This window comes from Acartia tonsa, chromosome 10, assembly GCF_053477335.1.
Source record: "Acartia tonsa isolate MP-2025a chromosome 10, ASM5347733v1, whole genome shotgun sequence".
Lineage (NCBI taxonomy): Eukaryota > Metazoa > Arthropoda > Copepoda > Calanoida > Acartiidae > Acartia > Acartia tonsa.
In genome coordinates, this window is record NC_137269.1 from 369,514 (window position 1) to 390,468 (window position 20,955).

At 39.1% G+C, this 20,955-nt stretch overlaps 3 protein-coding genes across 3 annotated transcripts in view; 2 read left to right on the forward strand and 1 right to left on the reverse strand.

Moving 5' to 3' along the window:
• LOC145330364 (chaoptin-like) overlaps positions 1 to 12,047 on the forward strand; it is a 29,704-nt gene extending 17,657 nt beyond the window's left edge. The window contains exons 12-15 of the mRNA XM_080175001.1: positions 8,027 to 8,136; positions 9,538 to 9,587; positions 10,994 to 11,097; positions 12,033 to 12,047. Of these exons, the coding sequence (XP_080031127.1) occupies positions 8,027 to 8,136; positions 9,538 to 9,587; positions 10,994 to 11,097; positions 12,033 to 12,047 (279 nt within the window). The remainder of the gene's footprint in view (positions 1 to 8,026; positions 8,137 to 9,537; positions 9,588 to 10,993; positions 11,098 to 12,032) is intronic.
• Positions 1 to 20,955, reverse strand: part of RpL6 (ribosomal protein L6) — a 208,346-nt gene that overhangs the window by 145,428 nt on the left and 41,963 nt on the right. The window lies entirely within an intron of this gene.
• Positions 12,003 to 20,487, forward strand: LOC145329854 (chaoptin-like). The gene is made up of 7 exons (XM_080174290.1): positions 12,003 to 12,111; positions 12,478 to 12,657; positions 15,984 to 16,037; positions 16,739 to 16,866; positions 17,630 to 17,755; positions 18,439 to 18,549; positions 18,804 to 20,487. Exons 1-7 carry the CDS (start codon positions 12,088 to 12,090, stop codon positions 18,949 to 18,951), a joined length of 771 nt encoding a protein of 256 aa, XP_080030416.1. The 5' UTR covers positions 12,003 to 12,087; the 3' UTR covers positions 18,952 to 20,487.

Consider the following 20,955-nt stretch of genomic DNA (forward strand, 5'->3'; position numbering starts at 1 on the left):
GACTCAAACATGCAACTATCACGAGTCCCTCACGCGCTTATATAACTGGGAGGCGTTGCCTCCCCCTTTACCACCGCTGCCCCCACAGCCTGTCTGCCGTCGGGAGCTAAGCCCTAGCGCCCCACACCCCCTTCAAACCTAACCATTGTTATAAATCTGTTGTATATATATAGTAACCATAACTTGTAAATATTATTCAGTTTAAATATATAATTTCTGTATGATTGAATCCTGCTTGTTTGTTTGGTAGAATACTTAAAGGCTAGGGCTCGTTGAATCCGAACTCGTTACCCCGTGGGCCGAGAACGCTCGGCTTACCAGAACTTGGTGTCAGCGTGTTTCAATCGAGCCTTACAGAAACTAGCCTATTCTACCTCTGATTGGACCCTTTGGCAAGTAAGGGGACAATCAGCCGCCAACTGACCCGTGAGACGGCCTTTTTAGGTCGAATTTCCATCATTTTGAACGCAATATGTGGGCCTCTGGCCTACGGCAAGCAGATTTAGCCTGCTAAAAGCGCCAGTTAAGACGCTTTTTCCGTGTCGTGTAGGAGTAGCGCTAGGTGCGCAGCCACGGCAATCGGATAATTTAGCTCAGACGGCTACAGAACTGAGTCTAAATTGGCAAGTGTAGCTGGGACAAGCCCCAGGACACCCAGGCCAAACCTACGAGACAGACAGCTGTGTGCTGGTCTCCCTAAGAAGGCAATGTGTGGCTGCGAAGCTTCAGCACACAAGTAAGCCCTACCACTGCGACGGATAGCAGATTTTGAGCCACAGGCACGGCAGGACGGGACATTCCCTGCCGCTGCCTCCCAGGATTCGAACCCGAGGCGCTGCAGGACGGGCCATTCCCTGCCGCCATTTTCGGGATTCGAACCAGCGGCGCTGTAGGACGGGTCATTCCCTACCGCCGTCACCCCTCTAAACCTTGCAGGACGGACATTCCCTGCTGCCAGTGCTTCCAGAATCACACCTAGAGCTCCTAGTGATAACAACACATAAGTGTGTACAAATGTCAACCAAGTGATAAAAATAAATATAAAATTGTTGACCAAGTGATAATTAATAAGCTCTAGTGATTCGAAGCTACAGTCTAAGCCACCATGGTAAGCGATACCATCATAGCTGCGGTGCGGCCACCACCAAAGTTTCTGCCAACCCCAGCTGAACGAGAGGCCCCCTTGTCTCAAGGGCAGGACCTCCACTTCCCCTGCCATATCAGGGTGAGGTTTCCTACCCCTGACCCTGCCCAGCATGTACAGGTTGATGCCATGATTGATTCTGGCAACCGTGTACCAGGGTCTGCTGTAATTTCTGAGCACCTCATGCACGCGATGGGCGTGCAACGCATGTTGATTCCGGACAACACCCAGATCCTGACTGCTAATGAGGAAGGTCAGCCCCTCCAGGTAATTGGAAAGTTAAAAGAGTTATATATGGCAGTCTCACACACGCTTATACTCCATCTATACCACGTGACTGTGGTCCGGAACCTCTCACACCCTCTGAACCTAGGAGGGTATTTTCTCAAGGAGTTCGGAACTAGGCTCTGTTTCGACATGCAACCACCTTGCTTGTGGGTGCGTGGGGAGTTTATCCCACTCCGTGGCGTCCCCATTGACCGGGAGACAGCTGAGAGAGAGCTAAGCTATGAGGGGCCCCTGCCAGGCCCCCTGCCTGAGCAGCCGCGTGTGGTTGAGAAAGGCACACACTGGGTGGACGCTGAGCTCAACGCACACAAGGGAGCTAACCTGCTAGCCATGGGGTTGCCCCCAGTGCCCAAGGTGCCAAGGGAGAGCCTGCCAACAACGTTTCCTGAGATTGCCAGCCCTCCAGAACCAATCTTCTCCGCCGACACCTTTATCAACGGCCAGCCGTGTCCACCTGGCCCCCTCTACCTGGGACCTCCAGCCAGTCCACCAGCCAAGCCCGAGTCCAGACCCGTCAAGTCGCGGTCTGATGTACCCGGAGCCACACTCAACTCTCAGGCCCCAGCCTCTCCCGGCGCCGTGCCCGTCAAGTCGCGGCCGGACGTCCACGGAGCCAAAGCTGGACCCAGCACTTTGGCCTCTCCCAGCGCCGAGCCCGTCAAATCGTGGCCAGACGCCCTCGGAGCCACGCCTGACTCCGACACATCAGCCCCTCTAGAAGCCGAGCCCGTCAAGTCGCGGCCGGTGGGGCCCGGAGCCAAAGCTGACCCCGCACCAGCCACGTATAGGCTAAGCGCTGTCACTCCAATTGATGGCCAGCCACCCCAGCTCCGCACAGCCAAGCGGGTGGTCCTGCCTAGCCGCGGGGTTATGGCGGTCCCTGTTGAGCTAGTAGGCCATCGCACCAAGGATGCCATCCAACTAGCTGCCCCAGAACAGAGGTTTGGGGAGGATCTTGTTATTCCAGAGGGCCTGTATGCCCACAGGCCTGGCTCTGCCACTGTGTTTAGAGTACTGGTGGTCAATGAGGGGGAGGTGCCCCTCTTGCTGGATGCTGGCCTCCCAGTGGCAGGGGAGCTGGTCAAACCTGACATTCTAGAGGTCTCTGATACGCCTCCCCCGCGTCTCCACTCGTTCCAAGAACCCGCTGAGCCTATAGACATGCAGGAGTTGTGGGAGGCCCTGGAGATGGAAGACAATGAGTTCCTACGCAAGGACCCCTTGCTCAAGAAGGAGGTCTGGACTATGTTGTCAGAATACAGGGACGTTTTCTCTAATTCTACCCCCGGCTGCACAGATGTGGTTGAGTTGCAGCTGCGCCTCAAGCCAGGGACCCAGCCGATCCGCCAGAGATTTAGGGATCTGAACCCGCGGCAAGAGGCTGAACTGGAGAAACAACTGGACACCTGGCTACAGGAGGGAGTTATAGAGCCGTCAGACTCCGCCTGGAGCAGCCCCCTGGTGCCCATCAAGAAGAAGGACGGGAGCACCCACTGGGCTGTCGACTACAGAGCCCTCAACAAGTGTCTGGAGCTGGACAGCTACCCCCTGCCTAGGATCCAGCAGTTGGTGGAACGAGCTGGCGGGCACCGTGTCTACAGTGCTTTAGACGCGGTGGCCGCATACTACACCATCCGTGTGTCCGAGGACAGCAGGCCCTGCACCGCCTTCACCACCCCCAGGGGCTTGTATCAATGGAAAAGGATGCCCTTTGGCCTGGCTACGGCACCGTCTGTCTATTCCAGGTTTATTGCAGGGGTCCTAAACCCACTAGGCACAGCCAACCTCCAGTCATACCTTGACGACGTCCTGACCTTCCACCAGGATACCTGGGCCCACCTGGCCAGGCTCCGAGAGGTTTTGGAAGCCCACCGCAGGGGAGGGATCCGCCTCAAGCCAGCCAAGACCAAGCTGTTCCGATCTAAGGTGGATTATCTGGGCCACACCCTCAGCCGTGAGGGGATAGCCATGCAAGAGGACTATATTGACCGTATCTTGGACTGGCCAGCCCCTAGCACCCCCAAGGACTTGCTGGCGTTGCTGGGGTTCTTTGGATACTACCGCCTGTTCATCCCAGAGTATGCAGACCTCACCTACGAGATGAACCGCCAGAAGACGGCCAAGGCCCTAACCTGGACGCCTGAGATGGAAGCCCAGCTGCTGCAACTCAAGGACAAGTTCCGCAAGGCCCCCATCCGAGCGCCGCCCAGGTTTGATTTGCCAGCAGTGTTCCAGCTCACCACAGACTTCAGCAGCCGCGCCATCTCTGCCATACTGAGTCAATGCCAGGAGGGCAAGGAGAGGCTGATTGCCGCCGTGGGGCGCAAGACAACCGACCCTGAGACGCGCTACCCGTCCTGGAAGGGAGAGATGGCCGCCATTATGTATGGGATCCGAAAATTCCACGGCATCTTGTCCTACCGCAGCTTCCAGATCAACACTGATTCCTCTGCCTTGCTACAGATGAAATCACTGAACACATCCACAGGGATGGTGGCCCGCTGGCAGGAGGAGCTAGCGGCCTTAGACTTTACCGTCTGCCACAGGCCTGGCACCCAGAATACCAACGCCGACGCCCTCAGCCGCCGGGAAGATGCCAACATGCCAACGGCTAGCGCCGAAGAATTAGCAGAGCAGGCTGAGTATATCCACAACCTTTGCCAGCTAGGGGAGTCCGCAGCTAGCCGGCCTCCTGCCGCCCGACTGGATCCAGCTAGAGTATTGGAGGCCCAGACACAGGACCCCCTCCTGCTCCGTGTCCGCCAATGGGTGGCTGATGGCAAAGCCCCAACCAAGGCTGAGCTGCGTGGCAAGGAACGAGACGAGCAGCAGTATGCCAGCCGCTTCCCAGCCCTGGGGCTTGACGAGCACGGCTGCCTCACCACCACTGACCAGACTCTGACAGGAGAGAGGACAAGATACCTGCTGCCTTCGGCCCTCCAGCAGGACGCGTTCTTTCTAGCCCATGGGACCCCCTTGGCTGGGCACTTTGGGATGGACGCAACTATCGCCCGCGTTGCCATGCACTTCTGGTGGCCCAACCTGGCCCGTGACGTCCGCCTGATGGTACAAACCTGCCCTGAGTGTGTCCAGAAAGTTACCAAGGAGAGGCTGAAGCAGGGGATCCATGTGCCCTCCCGCCAGGGGTATCCACAGCAAGTCCTATTCATCGACCTGGTGGGGCCACTGCCAGAGACCTCAGCTGGGAACCGCTACATCCTCACCTGCCAAGATGGATTCAGCCGGTTTGTCAGCCTCTACGCCATCCCCAACAAGCGCACCCTCACGGTGGCTGAAGCCCTGTTGCACCGCCACCTGGCCACGTTCGGATGCCCCCTGAAGATCCATTCCGACAATGGAATGGAATTTACCGGCCAGGTATTCCAGGAACTGGCCTCCAGACTTGAGATTGGCCTGACACATCCACCACCCTACAACCCGCAGTCCAACCGAGTGGAGAGGTTTCATAGGACGCTCAACACAGGCATGCGCCTGTTCCTGGACAGAGACGATAACAACTGGGAGCCACACCTGCCTGCCATCGCCTTCGCCTACAACACTAAGGCCTGCAGATCCACTGGCGTGACCCCGTTCCTGGCCTTCTTTGGGAGAGAGGCCAAACTTCCGGTGGACATGGTACTACGGCTGCCAGAGACCGAATATGCTTCAGTTCCAGCCAACGTCCAAGCTCTCTTGCAGCGTTACTATGCAGTGTATGATGCCATCCAGCAGAAGGAGGAGGGAGCCATCAGGAGGAGCGCGGCAGCTTACGAAGGCACGGCCAAGTATGAGGTTGGAGACTTGGTCTGGTACCTGGCCCCCCGCCTGGTGCCAGGGAAGGCAGCCAAGATTACCAAGAGATGGACTGGCCCCTGGAAAGTAGTGAGGAAAGCTACAGAAGTCCATTATGTCATTAAACCTGCCTCTCCAGTAGCCAGGATTTCAGAAGTTACCGCGCATGTAGGCCGACTGCGCAAATACACTGGAGATGTGACTGCCCACCAGATCCCAGCAGACATCCAAGTTGACATGGACGGCGACGAGGACGCCACTGAGCTGCCAGTTGGAGCGGCGGCGCCCGCAGCTAGCAACCCAGGGGAGCTCCCAGTGCACCAGCCAGCCGCAGCCGCCCCACAGCCTAGCGGCCAAGATCGTGACCCAGTAGAGGAGAACCTGCAGGAGCAGCCCAACGAACCACCGCCGCCGCCGCCCGCTCCAGAGCCACTCAGAGATGCCATCTGGAACCCTGACACGGACATGGAGAACCTGCCAGCCAGCAGCGAGCCTGTAGGAGAAGAGCCAGCCACTGCGATGGAAGAAGCCACCCCAGAAGAAGAAGAAGAAGCCATGTGCCCCCTGCTGATGACAGCTATCCCCATCCGGGTAGGAGCTAGGAGACCAAGCAACCTGAATCAAGCAGGCGCCCCCATGGAGTTCTACGCACCCTTTGCCATCACCATTCCACCCTTAGGAACCACCAGAGTCTGCCTAGGCCTCCGTGTCCAGCTACCAGCCGCAACAGAACTGATCCTGCAGACGAGGCAAAATTTCCAGCGGCGAGGCTTGGCCGTCGCCAACCCACGCCTAGAAGCCAACCAGGAGCTAACAATGCTGATCACCAACCACAGTCAGACCGAGCAACGAGTGTCCCAGGGAGCCTGTGTAGCCCGAGCTGTCCTCCATCGAGCTGTGCCCCAAGAACTGCCTGTCCGGCGCAGGCATAGGCTGTCGTATCCCCAGGTTCAAGGCCTGGTGGCTCAGGAGCCACGCAACCCTTGAAGGGGAGGTTGTGGTAATACGACATCCAGACGGACAGGCCGTTTACAGAGTTGCTTCGCTGTGACTTATGATAACAAACCCCCTGCACTAAGTCCTATTATATCACCATCTATCTCATGACCGCTGTTGACCCCGCACCCAGCGGTCAAACTAGCCTGCCTAAATGTGGGGAGGGGACTCAAACATGCAACTATCACGAGTCCCTCACGCGCTTATATAACTGGGAGGGCGTTGCCTCCCCCTTTACCACCGCTGCCCCCACAGCCTGTCTGCCGTCGGGAGCTAAGCCCTAGCGCCCCACACCCCCTTCAAACCTAACCATTGTTATAAATCTGTTGTATATATATAGTAACCATAACTTGTAAATATTATTCAGTTTAAATATATAATTTCTGTATGATTGAATCCTGCTTGTTTGTTTGGTAGAATACTTAAAGGCTAGGGCTCGTTGAATCCGAACTCGTTACCCCGTGGGCCGAGAACGCTCAGCTTACCAGAGTTTGTTGTAATTTTATCCAATTGACTGATCAAGTTCCTAATTTTAGAAAATCTTTACACAGAAATAAATGTTTTAGGCTATTTGTTTTTAAATAAAGGCTTTGAAAAGGGTATATTACTGCCTACCCCTATACCCCTTCAAATTACATAACCAATAGATACTCAAGCATATTTATAAAACATTACTGAATCAATTTTTAGAGCTCCTAAAAACTTGATGTAACAAATTGATTTACCTTAATTCTCCTTATCTCATCGACAGCTTTTTATAAAACATTGTTTTCTTTTCTTTATGCATAAAATATACATATTAAACTACATTATCCTTTTACATTTATATGCTACTCTTTCCTATCCTATTAAATAAAATAGTAAGGTTTTTTTCTTGGTTTAAGATTTCTAAAACCTCTTAATAGATAGAGTCCTGGAGTTTTTTTTTTCAGTAGATTGATACAAAAAATGTCGGTATTTGACCACGTTATCATAATACACAACAATAAACTTAATTGTATTGATTTATATACATTATTTCCAGAAATTTTATTCTTTGATGGTTCAAAATGAAATTAAAAGGAAGCTTCTAAAGTACTTGAAGTTTATGTTTATGGTATCCACAAAAAGTTGTATGGATATTATGATTTATATGCCAAACAAGGATACTTAGGTCCATAATATTTTTATTTCATTCTTGATTTAAAGAAAAGTAATTGAAGTAATAACATACAAAAAGTTGGTAGGTATTGTTATGAAAAATAGATTTTAAGAGCGAAGCTTTTAAATTATTCGAGTCTGTATGTTCGTCCATATGTAACGGTTAGCTCTTTTCGTTAATGTAAACATGCTAAAAGTGTCATATTGATTTCAAATTTTGATTACTGTAACAATTATGTTAATAACTATAATGTAATATTCTGCTTGTTCATGTTCGTTTTTTCTACCATTTGATTTCAGAGCTTTGCTTTTTTTGGATGTTGTCATTCTTGTAAAAATGCAAATTGATTCTATATTTTCTTTGTATTTTGCAATACGTGGACAATTGAATATAACAACATATGATTTTAAATAACTTAAGACTCGATTGGGTTCATCTTTTAAGCGAAGCAACTTAATGGTTTTAGGCTAATTTATTTCTAAATTAGCGTCTTGGGTTTATGGTAATTTGCCCCAACTTTCAAAGCTCCTAAATACCAACGCACTGTCCCGATATTAGAACAAAGAGATTAATATAAAATCAATATATATATATGTATAAAAATTAAAGTTTAAGAAAAACAGGAAAATTCTATCAATAATTTAACCAAAAATATATATTTTTAGGTGTTAACAGATACAATATTAGAAGATCTTGGACCGAGTTTGGAGTCTTTAAATTTAGCTAACGCATCCATAACTCTGCTACCATTCCTCAACCTTCCTAATATTCTGAGGTAGGCAATTAACTACCTGGTTCCAGTGCAGTGGGGACCTTTTTTGTCTGCTAGCAAATTGCTTTTTGCTCTATGTAGCGTCTTAGCAACCCAATTAAAAGTCCCCATTCCGTGATCATACAGATATTTAACCCCTGCCACCTTTATTATTTTACTTTTATCGCTACAAACCAACATTATTAAGCTGTATAGTAACTTTTTTGATAAAAACAAGTTATTAGTAGGGCAGTTACTCTTTGATTCACCGTTGGAAAATACGTCTTGGGAGTATGTACCTTATCGGCTGCTAATTAAGATTGTTATTATTCATTAAGATACCTCTTACCAAAGAGCATCCAGTATATAGCTTACCTGGTCTGTCAGTCTTTCGGCAATGTATAAATAGTGCATCAACTATATGATAATAATTTAATTGATCGAAAGAAACATAAAAAACTGCTTAACCCTTAACGGTCGGGGGGGGGGGGGCGTTGAACGCCCCCCCATCCGGTTTTTTCTATCTCATTTTCTGTGTGTGAAAGATAAAGAGCCCAAACTGCTTGACTTTTTAAGTATGGGTATGACACATAACTGAGAGTTGGAATTTTTTGAATATCTCCATCCTGGCGGGCACAGGATGCCAGCAAACCTGGCAGGGTCATCCAGGTAAAGAGCAAACATATTTTTTTTGACTAAAACAAAGCATTTTATCATACCAAAATACTAAAAAATCCTCTAGTAGTACATCCTTATATGAAATACAGGTGTTCAAGTTACTTTCAGGTTCCAGGTATGATCCTGCAGGTCCTGATCCTCCAGGTCTCCAGAAATCTTTAAAAGGCTCCTGTGGCCGCAATTTTTGACTTAGATACTTCAAATTTTAAACTTAAGCTTTTCTTACATGTCTACATAACGTATTAAAATTTCATGAAGATCCGCCGCCATTTTCCCGCCGACCGCCGACTGCGGCGGCTGGCAGCTGCCAAGTACAGCTGCGGCCGCTGAAATTTATATTTTGATATTTCTAATGTAAAATTTACATAAAGATAAACATTTTCTGGGAAAAAATTTTCTTCTAGCTTCAAAAATAAAAAAATTACAGCCGTTTAAAATTTTTAAATAAAAAAAGACCTAAAAACAAAGGTTGTTAAATAAAAGGGTGAAGGAAGCGAAAAATGACTTAGACTTATAAAAGGTCGGAAATTCATTATCAAACAGGGGACTTGCACAAAAAAATTTAGCCCTCTAGCTCTAATAGGAACTGAGATAATTAGGGGGGGGGCGCTGAATGCCCCCCCCCCCCGACCGATAAAAGTGCGGTAAGGGGCCCGACTGTAAAGGGTTAAAAGGAACAGTTGGAAGTACATTTTAAGTACTTAACATTAGTTTATTGCATAACCTATATTTTATAAAAATTTTTAGGTTAAATATTTCAATGAACAAGCTGACATTTTTGCCTTCCAGTGCTTTAGGTAAATATTTAAGTTTGAAAGGAAGCTTCTCTGTAACTTACTTTGTCTGACTGGACTACTCTATTCATATGTAAGATTTTCTGTAAAGTTTTAGGGGACATAAAATATATAATATATAAAACTAGCGGCAACGCCACTTGTTAAGGAGAACCATATCAGTTCAGCGGTTAGCGAGATCCTTCGGTACAGACAAATATTTAGAGAGAAAGATATACATCTTATTCTTTTGTATACAATAAAGATTTTTATTATCACAAAACATCTACTAAATTAAAAATTTTTTTTATATTTTTCAATAAAAAAAAACAGTAATGTTAATAAAATGAGAGCTGAAATAATTGTGAAGTATTAAGTTTTTGTTGGCTTCCTTAATCTTGAATTCAAGGACATTAACAAAAGAATTTTTACAATTTAGTTAAAATTAAGCTAAAGATTCGATACTTTAAATAAAAAGAAAAAACTTTGTTTCGTGTCCATTATTCAGTTCATATTATAAAACCAACCCTTTGATTGTACAATTTTTGTCTTCATATCCCAATGAAATTAGTTGTGTCTGGTTTTGGGCTAAGGCAATGCCCAAAAAACAGCTTATTTTTAAAGCAAGTTTGTTTTTAAGGTCTGACATTACTAAACAATGAACATAAGCCATATTAAGATTTAACAAAATAGTGATTTAACGATAATAGCTTCTAAAAATTAATTATCATTTTAGTTTCAAACAAGGAACATTTCTTAATTAATTTTAAAAATTTGACCTAGATTAATAATTATTGATTTCAGATTATCATATTCATAAAAAAATATTTAATCTAAATAAAATTTCAGATTTTTTTTATTGGCTTCTTCAATGGTCATAAGACACAAAATTACAAAGAGAGGGGTAGATTTCTTTTAAAATCCGTGAAGGTTATGTGTTATAAGAAAAAAAACAGTAGTAGAACGATAAAAATTTTTGTTAACTTTAAAAAAAAAATTTTGTCTGTAGTTCTTTTCGATAAGAAATACACATATTTAGTGAATATTATCGTTCTACTACTATTTTTAAGCCTTAAAACACACACCTTTACGGATTCTACCAGAAACCTACCCCTCTCTTTTTAATGAAAATAAAACAATAAAGTTTAATTTAGTATTAATAGGTAGGGGATATTGAACTATGAATTTCAAAGTTTCATAGCCACTTTTCTAACTCGTTGGCTTAAAAACTTTGGGTACTTTTAAAGAATTATGATTGTTTAGTTCAAAACTGTTATTGTAGTTATCATTGTAGATAAGTATAAATTAATCGTTCATTGTCTTATTCCTTAAGATCCCAGATATTGACAGATAATACATAACAACGAATGTTAAGACAGTGATTGAGATTTTAATGGACATACAGACACAAAACCATGACTTTTTTTTAGGAGAAATGAAGAAAATGAGAGAGATAGACCTGTCAGGGAACTCAATGCCCACACCTCCTCACAACCTCTGGTACATTCTACCCTTGTTGACTACGTTATACTTGGCAAGAATACTTAGATATACATCTATCTATCTATCTATCTATCTATCTATCTATCTATCTATCTATCTATCTATCTATCTATCTATCTATCTATCTATCTATCTATCTATCTATCTATCTATCTATCTATCTATCTATCTATCTATCTATCTATCTATCTATCTATCTATCTATCTATCTATCTATCTATCTATCTATCTATCTATCTATCTATCTATCTATCTATCTATCTATCTATCTATCTATCTATCTATCTATCTATCTATCTATCTATCTATCTATCTATCTATCTATCTATCTATCTATCTATCTATCTATCTATCTATCTATCTATCTATCTATCTATCTATCTATCTATCTATCTATCTATCTATCTATCTATCTATCTATCTATCTATCTATCTATCTATCTATCTATCTATCTATCTATCTATCTATCTATCTATCTATCTATCTATCTATCTATCTATCTATCTATCTATCTATCTATCTATCTATCTATCTATCTATCTATCTATCTATCTATCTATCTATCTATCTATCTATCTATCTATCTATCTATCTATCTATCTATCTATCTATCTATCTATCTATCTATCTATCTATCTATCTATCTATCTATCTATCTATCTATCTATCTATCTATCTATCTATCTATCTATCTATCTATCTATCTATCTATCTATCTATCTATCTATCTATCTATCTATCTATCTATCTATCTATCTATCTATCTATCTATCTATCTATCTATCTATCTATCTATCTATCTATCTATCTATCTATCTATCTATCTATCTATCTATCTATCTATCTATCTATCTATCTATCTATCTATCTATCTATCTATCTATCTATCTATCTATCTATCTATCTATCTATCTAACTATATCTAAGTATTATTGTAACCTATAGGGAGATAATCCTATAACAAGTATCAAGAACGATAGTTTCCTAAGTTTGGACAACCTGGAAACTTTGGACCTAAGCATGATGAATATTATTTCAATTGAGGTAAGACTTTTTCTTTTACATGCATAATAAATTAATCTTCTAACTAATACTTTTGGAATTTGTCCTTATTTGTTTAATGCATAGACAAAAAAATTAATATAGCGGTTAAAGCTTTTTGTGTGTCTGGTATTTAAGCAAATCTTTAGCATAAATATTTTGACACCAATAACAAATAATGATAACACTGATGTCTGCTGGATTAAAACTGGTCCTAAATTATACTGAAATATAATGTATTTTTTTACGAATAATAAATTAAAAATCATAGTATAAATACCATTTAAATAAATGTTAGCCCGGGCCTTTAACCATAACAAAACGGAAAGCTGTATATAATACGATGCGATAATAAATTAATATTTCCAGGAAAGCTCCCTGTCAAACTTGCCCAGCCTGAAGAAACTATCCCTGTCAGTTGGGCATGGCAAGCTGGAGAATCTGGTTTCCCTGCTAACATTCAATCCTGCGCTGCAACATCTTAGTTTGGAAACCAATGGAGCGAGTTTGAAAAGAGAGCTCAGAGAAAATCTACCACCGAAATTGCAGGTTGCAAATTTTTGTTGATTTTATTTCGCTACTGTCTTACACATTCGTTACTCTTTGAATATTAAATTCAGGTCTCGGCAGCTGCGCTTCAGTGGCTTGTAAGAATCATGGAAATTAACCTTTTACAATCTTAAAAATCAGATGGAAATCTAAATCTAACTCAATTATGACAATCCCTCTTTCCAAAAAAATAGTTGAGCATCCAAACTGGTTTAGATTTGAGGCAAAGTCGCGGCTGACGCTCGGCTGCCAAGCTCTGTCTAAGACGTCAAAAATAGGTAGAGATATCTCTCCTTTTAAAGATATTAATTATTGGTCGAAAAATGTGTACACTACTCTGGTTTGTACCAACAAATCAATGTCTTACAAAAGTGCCCAAAGTTTTTAAGCCAACAAATAAAAATGTGCTTCTAAAACTTTGGATACCATTGTAATTTATAGTCCAATGTCTATTGTCCATTCCATATCTGTTAAGATTACATAATAATATTTCTCGTATTCATTATTATTATTATTATTATATCCAGTTTTCTACGAATATAGAAATGTACGATCATAAGATTAAAACTTTTTTTTTAGCCGGTGCCTTCGGCACCACGGGGCTAAAAAACTAGTTTTAATCTTATAATTGTACATTCTATATCCGCGGAAAGCCGTTTATATTACGATACGAGAAATAACTATTATTGTTGCATCTCTGAGCATTATTATTAGCATCCCTATTGATTATGCTAATTTGCTTGAAAATTATATGCAAAACGTACATTATCATAATTTTCAAAAGGTTCAAAGATCTTTTCTTATTTTTGATACATTCAAAAAATAAATTGTGGAGTAAAGCAAGTAGGAAGGGGACTGTAAATTGTATTGGTACCCAAAGTTATCTAATTAAAACTTTGGGTACTTTCTTTCTATTTTAATTGGTTTCTTCCAAACTGATAGTGTCCAAACTTTTAAACCAATAATTTTAATCATTAGAAGGGTTAATTTGATTTAGCACTATTGAGCATTAATCGTCCATTGTTTTATCCCTTACTAGCGGCTTCGCCCCTAGCCTCTAGGGGCTTTGCCCCAAGAGGTAATTAAAAAATAAATGTAGTACATGTGATGGATCTTCATCCTCATCATATTATAATTATACATCATCAAAAAATGATAATTATAATTATACCTCATCATCTTCAAACAATACTTCATCAAAAAAAAAAAAAAAAAAATAATTGGGGGGAGGATTTTTTTTTATTTTTAGGGGGGGTTAGGGGTGTCCCACCCCCCAAGAAAATAGCCCAAAACCACCACAGGACCATTAGGTATATACCCTCAAGAGTAGAATCCAATCGGTTCAGTGGTTACCGAGATCTTAAGCTTCAGACGGACGGACGGACAGACAGACATCGTACTACTTTGTATTATTAAAGATCTACCACTAAGCCACTAGTATTCTAAATGGACTTTATATTTCCAAAGCTCTCAAAGCTCTGAGCTCAAAGTGTTATCCTATTATATGTGATTTAGTTTATTTGATTAAGCAAATAAATACATAATAATATGATGTAATCGTTGCTCATAAGATTGATATACTAAAGCAAAAGATTTGTAATAAATTTAGTCGTCAGTTTTAAAACTAAAAACCTCTCAGTTATCATTTTAGAAACAAACTAATTTTTTTTTGGAAATACTCCACTGCACTGGTTGGCTTGAAAATTAGGGTATTTTTCTTAAATCTAGGTTCAAATTAACAGTGTTTTTTTTAAACTAGTATTGTTACTCTATATAATGGGTAATTTTGTTTATTATAATTGTGGAAATACGGTTTCATAGGAATAAGAAAATATATACAGATCCTAGTCTCTGGTTTTAATACCATGCATACTAAGACCAATACTTAAATAATTTATGATTGGATTTTCAAATTGTTTTTTTTTGTCTTTATGTTAGGTTTCATAAGATGGCCCTAATGTCAAGAACTTTATAACGTTAGACCCAAAATTTTTAACCTCTAACTGTAAACTATAGATGGGGTAATTTTGTGTATATCATTGGGGAGGTACATCAACTTATCGACCATTGTCTTTTCCCTTTAGATTCCTGTTAATTATGAATATTCTGAATTTCTTCATTGTTTCGTTGTATGAAGGAATCAAAGTTTTAAAGGATCTTTGAGATCTTTTTCTTGTGATATTTCCCTTTATCATAAATATGTTCTACAAATAATTATGCCGTCGATAGGTTTGTCCATCTATTGTATTAGTATTTCACAGCTTCGCCACTATTGTATATATTGTCATCCTTGTTAAATCACCATGTTTAATGATTGCACTGTAGTGGGTTTATTTGCAATGACCTCGTACACTATTGGTCATTTCTATAGTCTTTAATTGCATCAATGTAACAGTAAATTATAAAGGTATTTTGTTTTAAAATTCTACTGTTTTAATAAGAATTATTTAAACCACAGAATTGGACTTGTAATCGAATTAACATTGAATTTGCAAAATCTATTAGAATACAGAATTTAAGTGTTATGGCATCCAAAACGATCCTTATTTAGTCGAAATGTATTGTATGCATTATTCTCCTATCATTATTTTGTTTTTTAAACTTTCGTGATAAACCACTTCTAAGCTTTTCAAAAATTTTAAGACTATTCTGTCAAGCTGTTTGTAAGTTTTTCTTTACGTCCAGATACGATAGTACATAGGATTTATAAAGTTTTTTTAAATATAAATTTTTTCTCAAATGATCTATCTCTGATGATTATAAATTTAAAATTTGGTATGTTATTGGATGGTTTCTTTCAAGGATAATTATATTCAAATTTGCTTAATTAGCAGGGCTCGCAAACCGCAAGTCAGCTGCCTGCAAGCCTTTGAAAAAGCAACCTTTTTACAATTATAAAAATCAGCTGAAATCTAAACCTGTTAATTTCTATTAGTATGTCTGTAAAAAGGGGAAAGGTATCTTATTTTTTCGATATTTTTAATAAAATACCTAAAAATAAGAACAAAATAGACTAAACCATCCCTAAAACTTAAATATTGAATAGCCAAAAATTATCTTGAAACCTATGTGAAGCTTTCCTAATATAGGATTCTCAATCAGATCTGTAGTTATCTTAAGTTAAGCTACAGACAAAAAAACTTACTACGTTATATAATAGTAATAAGGTAATTAGCCTGATTTCGCAGCCAGAGGCGTGCGTAAGATGGGGTCAACTCCCCCCTTGAAAATATAAATTAAGAATGCGTGCCTTACCCTTTTACAACCCCTAGTAAATCGCTGTAAACGCCACTGAGAATCAGTATTATCATTTTTATTTTTTTTAGGAGATAACTTTGCGAGGAGATAAAATCGCCAACCTCTTTCCCGCGGCATTACAGGTCAAACATTAATATAATTTTGAAAATCAAAGCATTTTTACATTTAGATTGTTTTATCCGTAACGTTTAGCTATCATCGTAAAATTATTTATGGTAAAAATGATTTATGTATTTCAAACCTTACACGAAGACTTCTATTACAAGAAGGTATAATCTTGGAATCCTGTATGTCCATTTAATTGCGCTGTTGATTATACGATAAGTAATACTTAGGTTATAAACAACTACTCTTTGTATAAAAAATGTTAGTAGAAAATATCTATCCATCTTCCAATCTATCTATCTATTAGTCTATCTGTCTGTCTATAAGACTAAAGTTAAATTTACGGGCTGGAGATACATAAATATTAATCCATCTATCTTTCTTTCTTTCTATCTATATTATATTTATCTATTTATTTGTTTTTCTATTTTTCTATCTCACAGTACGTATGAAGGTTCTTTGACTTTTGTATCAGAACCTAAATTGGGACATAGTACATTTCATTACCCTAGGTTAGATAACTTCATTTCACTTTTCAATAAAATCTAAAATTCCGCCGTTTTTGAGAAAATTAGATTTGAAAATTTCAAGTTCAATTTTCACCCACTAGGAGTTACTGCATAATCATGAAAAGAAAAGCAAAGATTATTTATTTAAAATGTTAAACAAGTTTGCTTTTATAAAGTCTGTCATAAAACGCACTGTGATCTATATTTAGAGTGTAACCAGTAGAAAACTGAAGCTAAATTTGGAAGCCGGTCAAACAGAAATATCTCGGGACCTATTCCTGAACCTGGGCTTCGCTGAAAATCTTACCATAGACGTTTCTGGAAATTATGGAAACAGGTAAAAGTTCTCCAATGTGGATATGAACCAGCTCTCAGCCTTGTATAACATCGTATTACAGACAATTTTCCACGATTATTAAAATAAAATCATAAATATAATAAAAGTTTTGTTAGCCCGGGCCTTTGAACCCTCGGGTCTAACCAAACTGGTTTTATTCGTATAATTTGTATCCGCGGAAAGCTGTCTATAATACTATCATAGTTTTTACAGGCAATTGGAAAGATTTTTAATGAACCGGGGGTCATTGGGCTGTAATCTCCATACTGGTATCCAAAGTTTTGCAAAGAAGTTCTCCCATTCGTTAATTTCTTATTTAAATTTTATTGATTTTTCAATAGAATCTCAAATATCCAGAAATACAGAAACTAACAATCTAAAGTGTGATGGATTGATAAAGCTATCTTACTTAGTATAGACATCTGAAAGACTAACGGACTCGCCCCTAGCCTCTAGGGGCTGTGCCCCAAGTGGTAATTAAAAAAATGAAGTACATGTGGTGCAGCACCAAATATGTAGTATCATCTGCATCATGAAAAAAAATGTTGGAGAATTTTTTAATTTTTGGGGAGTTGGGGGTGTCCCACCTCCCAAGAAAATAGCCTAAAACCACCACAGGACTAGTAGGTATATTCCTTGAAGAGTAGAATCCGATCAGCTCAGTGGTTACCGAGATCGTAAGTTTCAGACGGACGGACGGACAGACATCAAGCTACTTTGTATTATAGATTAAAGATAGGAATTAACTATTTATCAACTCTAGGAGTGATGGATTGATAAAGGTAGCTAGCCCAGTATCCGCATACAAGATTGGGACTCCAAACAGTGTCTATGTTGAAAAACTTATTCTAGGAAATAAGAGATTCTCGTGCGACTGTTCTAGTATGGGGTAAGTAGTGATTTCTTTTAAGCGAAGCTTTTTTATAATAGTAGGTCCGTACGTCCGTAACGGATAGCTCTTATCGCAAATTTAAGCATATTGACGTTTGCGAAAATAATGTGTTTCGCCTGTTTCCAAGGTAGTATTTTAGACATAAAAAAAGCCTTGCCAAATAAAATATTATGTTTTTGCTCTTTACCTGGATATGCTTGCCATGTTTGATGACACACAGAAAACTGTCTTGAATTTGTATTAATTTTGAGGAACAAGACTCCAGTTACGTCATATTTTTCTTTCCCGAAACAGGGAAGGGGGAAAGAAAAAAGGGAAGGGGGGAAGAAAAAAGAGATGGGAGAAAAGGGGGTTTTCCCCATCTCTTTTGAAGAGATTTTCTTCCCCCCTTACCTTTTTCGGGAAAGAAAAATATGACGTCACTGGAGTCTTGTTCCTCAAAATTAATACAAATTCGGGACAGTTTTCTGTGTGTCATGTTTGATGACATCTTGTGTCCGCAAGAATTGAAGAATTAAAACAATTTCAACTTCTAAATTAAATTATGTATGATCACTTGAGTTTAAAAGTCAGTTAGTTACAATCCTCTCTCTTTTACATACAAAAAAAGTTTAAAATATATCCATTTAAGATTTAGTTTAGGAATATTTCATTCATTTTAATCGTTTTCCAATTTTTAGTTGGTTTGGCAAGTGGCTGCGGTATTGGCGGGGTAACATGTGTACACCTCAAAATACCAGAGACGACCCACAGTTCTGTGATCAATATATTACCATATTAAGACAAGCCAGGTAAATATAGCTTCAAACCATCAAATATCCTAAAACATTTAAAAATGAAATAGCTTAAAACCACCCTGGGCCCTTTGTGAAGTTTTCCTGAGAGGAAGAACTAAATTGGTACTGTAATTTTTGAAATCTTAAGCTACAGACATAAAAACCTTGTTATAATCTTTAAATCTATATATGTATCTCAATTATATGCCATTCATCTAAACTAAACTTTTTACTAGTTTTCTATATATCTATCTATCTATTTATCTTAGATGTTACTATTCTGAAGATCTATTACTGGAAAGCCTGGGAAGAAAAGAGTGTTTATCTTACAGTGGCTCATCCCTACCCCATCCATCCACATTTATCATAACAACCTTTGTCCTCATGTCTGCCATAAACAACTTTCTTGTCAGCTGATAATTTGGCGCCAAATAATTTTCACACTTTTATACAGAGCGGCCAAAAAATGGCGGGAAATTTGTGCCATGGCGCCAAAAAATCTGAAAATAGGCGGGAAACATTGCGTCAGAAAAATGGCGCTAACTTCTTTATAAATGTATTTTGTATATAAGAAATCATCATTAAAATGGAGAAAATATATTGGATTCAGTGAAGAATATTGATAAAATTGGTATTATGAATTGATTTTTGCCCAAAAATCATTAATTCCGAAATAAATATGAAACCTTTGCCAAAAAATGTGATATTCCATTATAATTGTTAAATTTTAACTTTAATTTTTTAAAAATGCCTGAACTGGTTCAGTTTAAAATTCTAAAGAATTGTTTTAAAGGATTACTTTTAACTTTAAGTGAAAATTAAAATATTTAGTTAAGAACAAATGTTCAAAGCTTAAGCTGCCTTTAGAATTATATATAATGGTATTTATTTGAATTATATTACATTGTACATATTGCAATATGTTATTTTGTTAATTGTTTTGGAGTTATTGTACATCAAAGTAATTTTGCTTTTAAACCACTTATACCACTTAGATTTTGGACAGTTTTGCAAAAATTAGCTTGTACAGTTAAAAAAAAAAAATAAATAAGTACGAGAAAAATAGAATGTTTTTTTTTTAAATTTATTGTGAAATATAAAGATTTATTAATAATATTTTTATTAATTGATTATGATTGTTTTAATTTTATATATTAAAGTATTTTTTTTCAAAATAACAGGGTTCTATCTAAAAATCTTATATGGAGAATAATACGAGTTATGTAGCACCCTGTATATAACGAATTTTTTTTAATGAAATAGTCCCAGACAGACAGACACTGTTTAGCGTAGCTGCTCTATATCAAAAGTGTGTTCAAGCGTCTGAATATTAAACTGTCAACTTACATAAAGTAAATGTACTAAATCTTTATTTGTTTTTGATAGCTTTTTAATATGGGGGGTGGGGGGATCTTTTTTTGGGGTGTATAACTCTAACCCACATTCCCTAGACAACATTAGTTATTTATCCCAAAAACATTTTTTTTCATTTTTTTTATGTTATTGCTGCGCTATTTATTCAATTAACAGTTTCACCAATTATTTTTACTTTTTTTCTGCCCTTTGTACTATTTCTAACAATTCCCTCTCATAGCAAGAAAAAAAGATTTTAATAAATGAGTATTTTTAAAACTTTGTAATTTATGAAACTGTGATTAGAATTTGAAATTAGAATTGTAAATAAGTTTAGAAAATTTTAATACTGTCGGATATACGAAGTAAGTTTTTTTTTGGTAAACTGTACTAATTTCCAAAAAAAAATTCAAAATAATTACAATGGCGCACAGCTAGAGAAAACGCGCATGAAATGGAGTTGCCAAAAATTACCTTACTTTGAATTTCCGATCTGGTTTAAAAATTGTATATAAAAAAAGTTATTATGTGCAATAGATATTAAATTGAAAATACACTTTATTTATAAAACAGTAAAATAAATTAATAATAAATAACTAATATAGCTTAATCTTTTTTATTTGGGACATTTCATAACAAAAAGACATTCATCCTGTTACTTTATCGTAAACTAGCAACTGAGCCCCAAAAAACCATTACAAGACTTAGATATAACTATGAAATGGCTGAAAACCTTTCTGGGTCCTTGAGCTTTAGTAAAAAAATCTTACTACTTTATATAATAGTCTAGCGACTGGGCACTTAAGGTGGGGAAGGTAGGTGGCCCCTCACCGTAACTTTCAAATTCGGGTTATAAAAGAAAAAGTAAAAAAAATATTTGGGGGGTGATTTCTCTTTGGAAGGTGGAATTGCCCTCCCCCTAAATAGTTATAAACCTTCTCTGGACCTTTAAGAAGCTTCACTCTATAGAAAAACAAAACTAAACCGGTTCAGCGTTGAGCTAGATTCTTCGCTAAATACAAAAAAAGCTTACTACTTTATGATTTATCTCTGTAAAATATTATGTAA

Bases quoted from the DNA above. Each gene is read 5' to 3' on its own strand.
- LOC145329854 (XM_080174290.1), top strand. From the start codon at position 12,088: ATGATGAATATTATTTCAATTGAG. The intron at 16,038-16,738 runs GTCAAACATTAA...ATCTATATTTAG, and splicing joins TCTTTCCCGCGGCATTACAG to AGTGTAACCAGTAGAAAACT. The intron at 17,756-18,438 runs GTAAGTAGTGAT...TCCAATTTTTAG, and splicing joins TGCGACTGTTCTAGTATGGG to TTGGTTTGGCAAGTGGCTGC.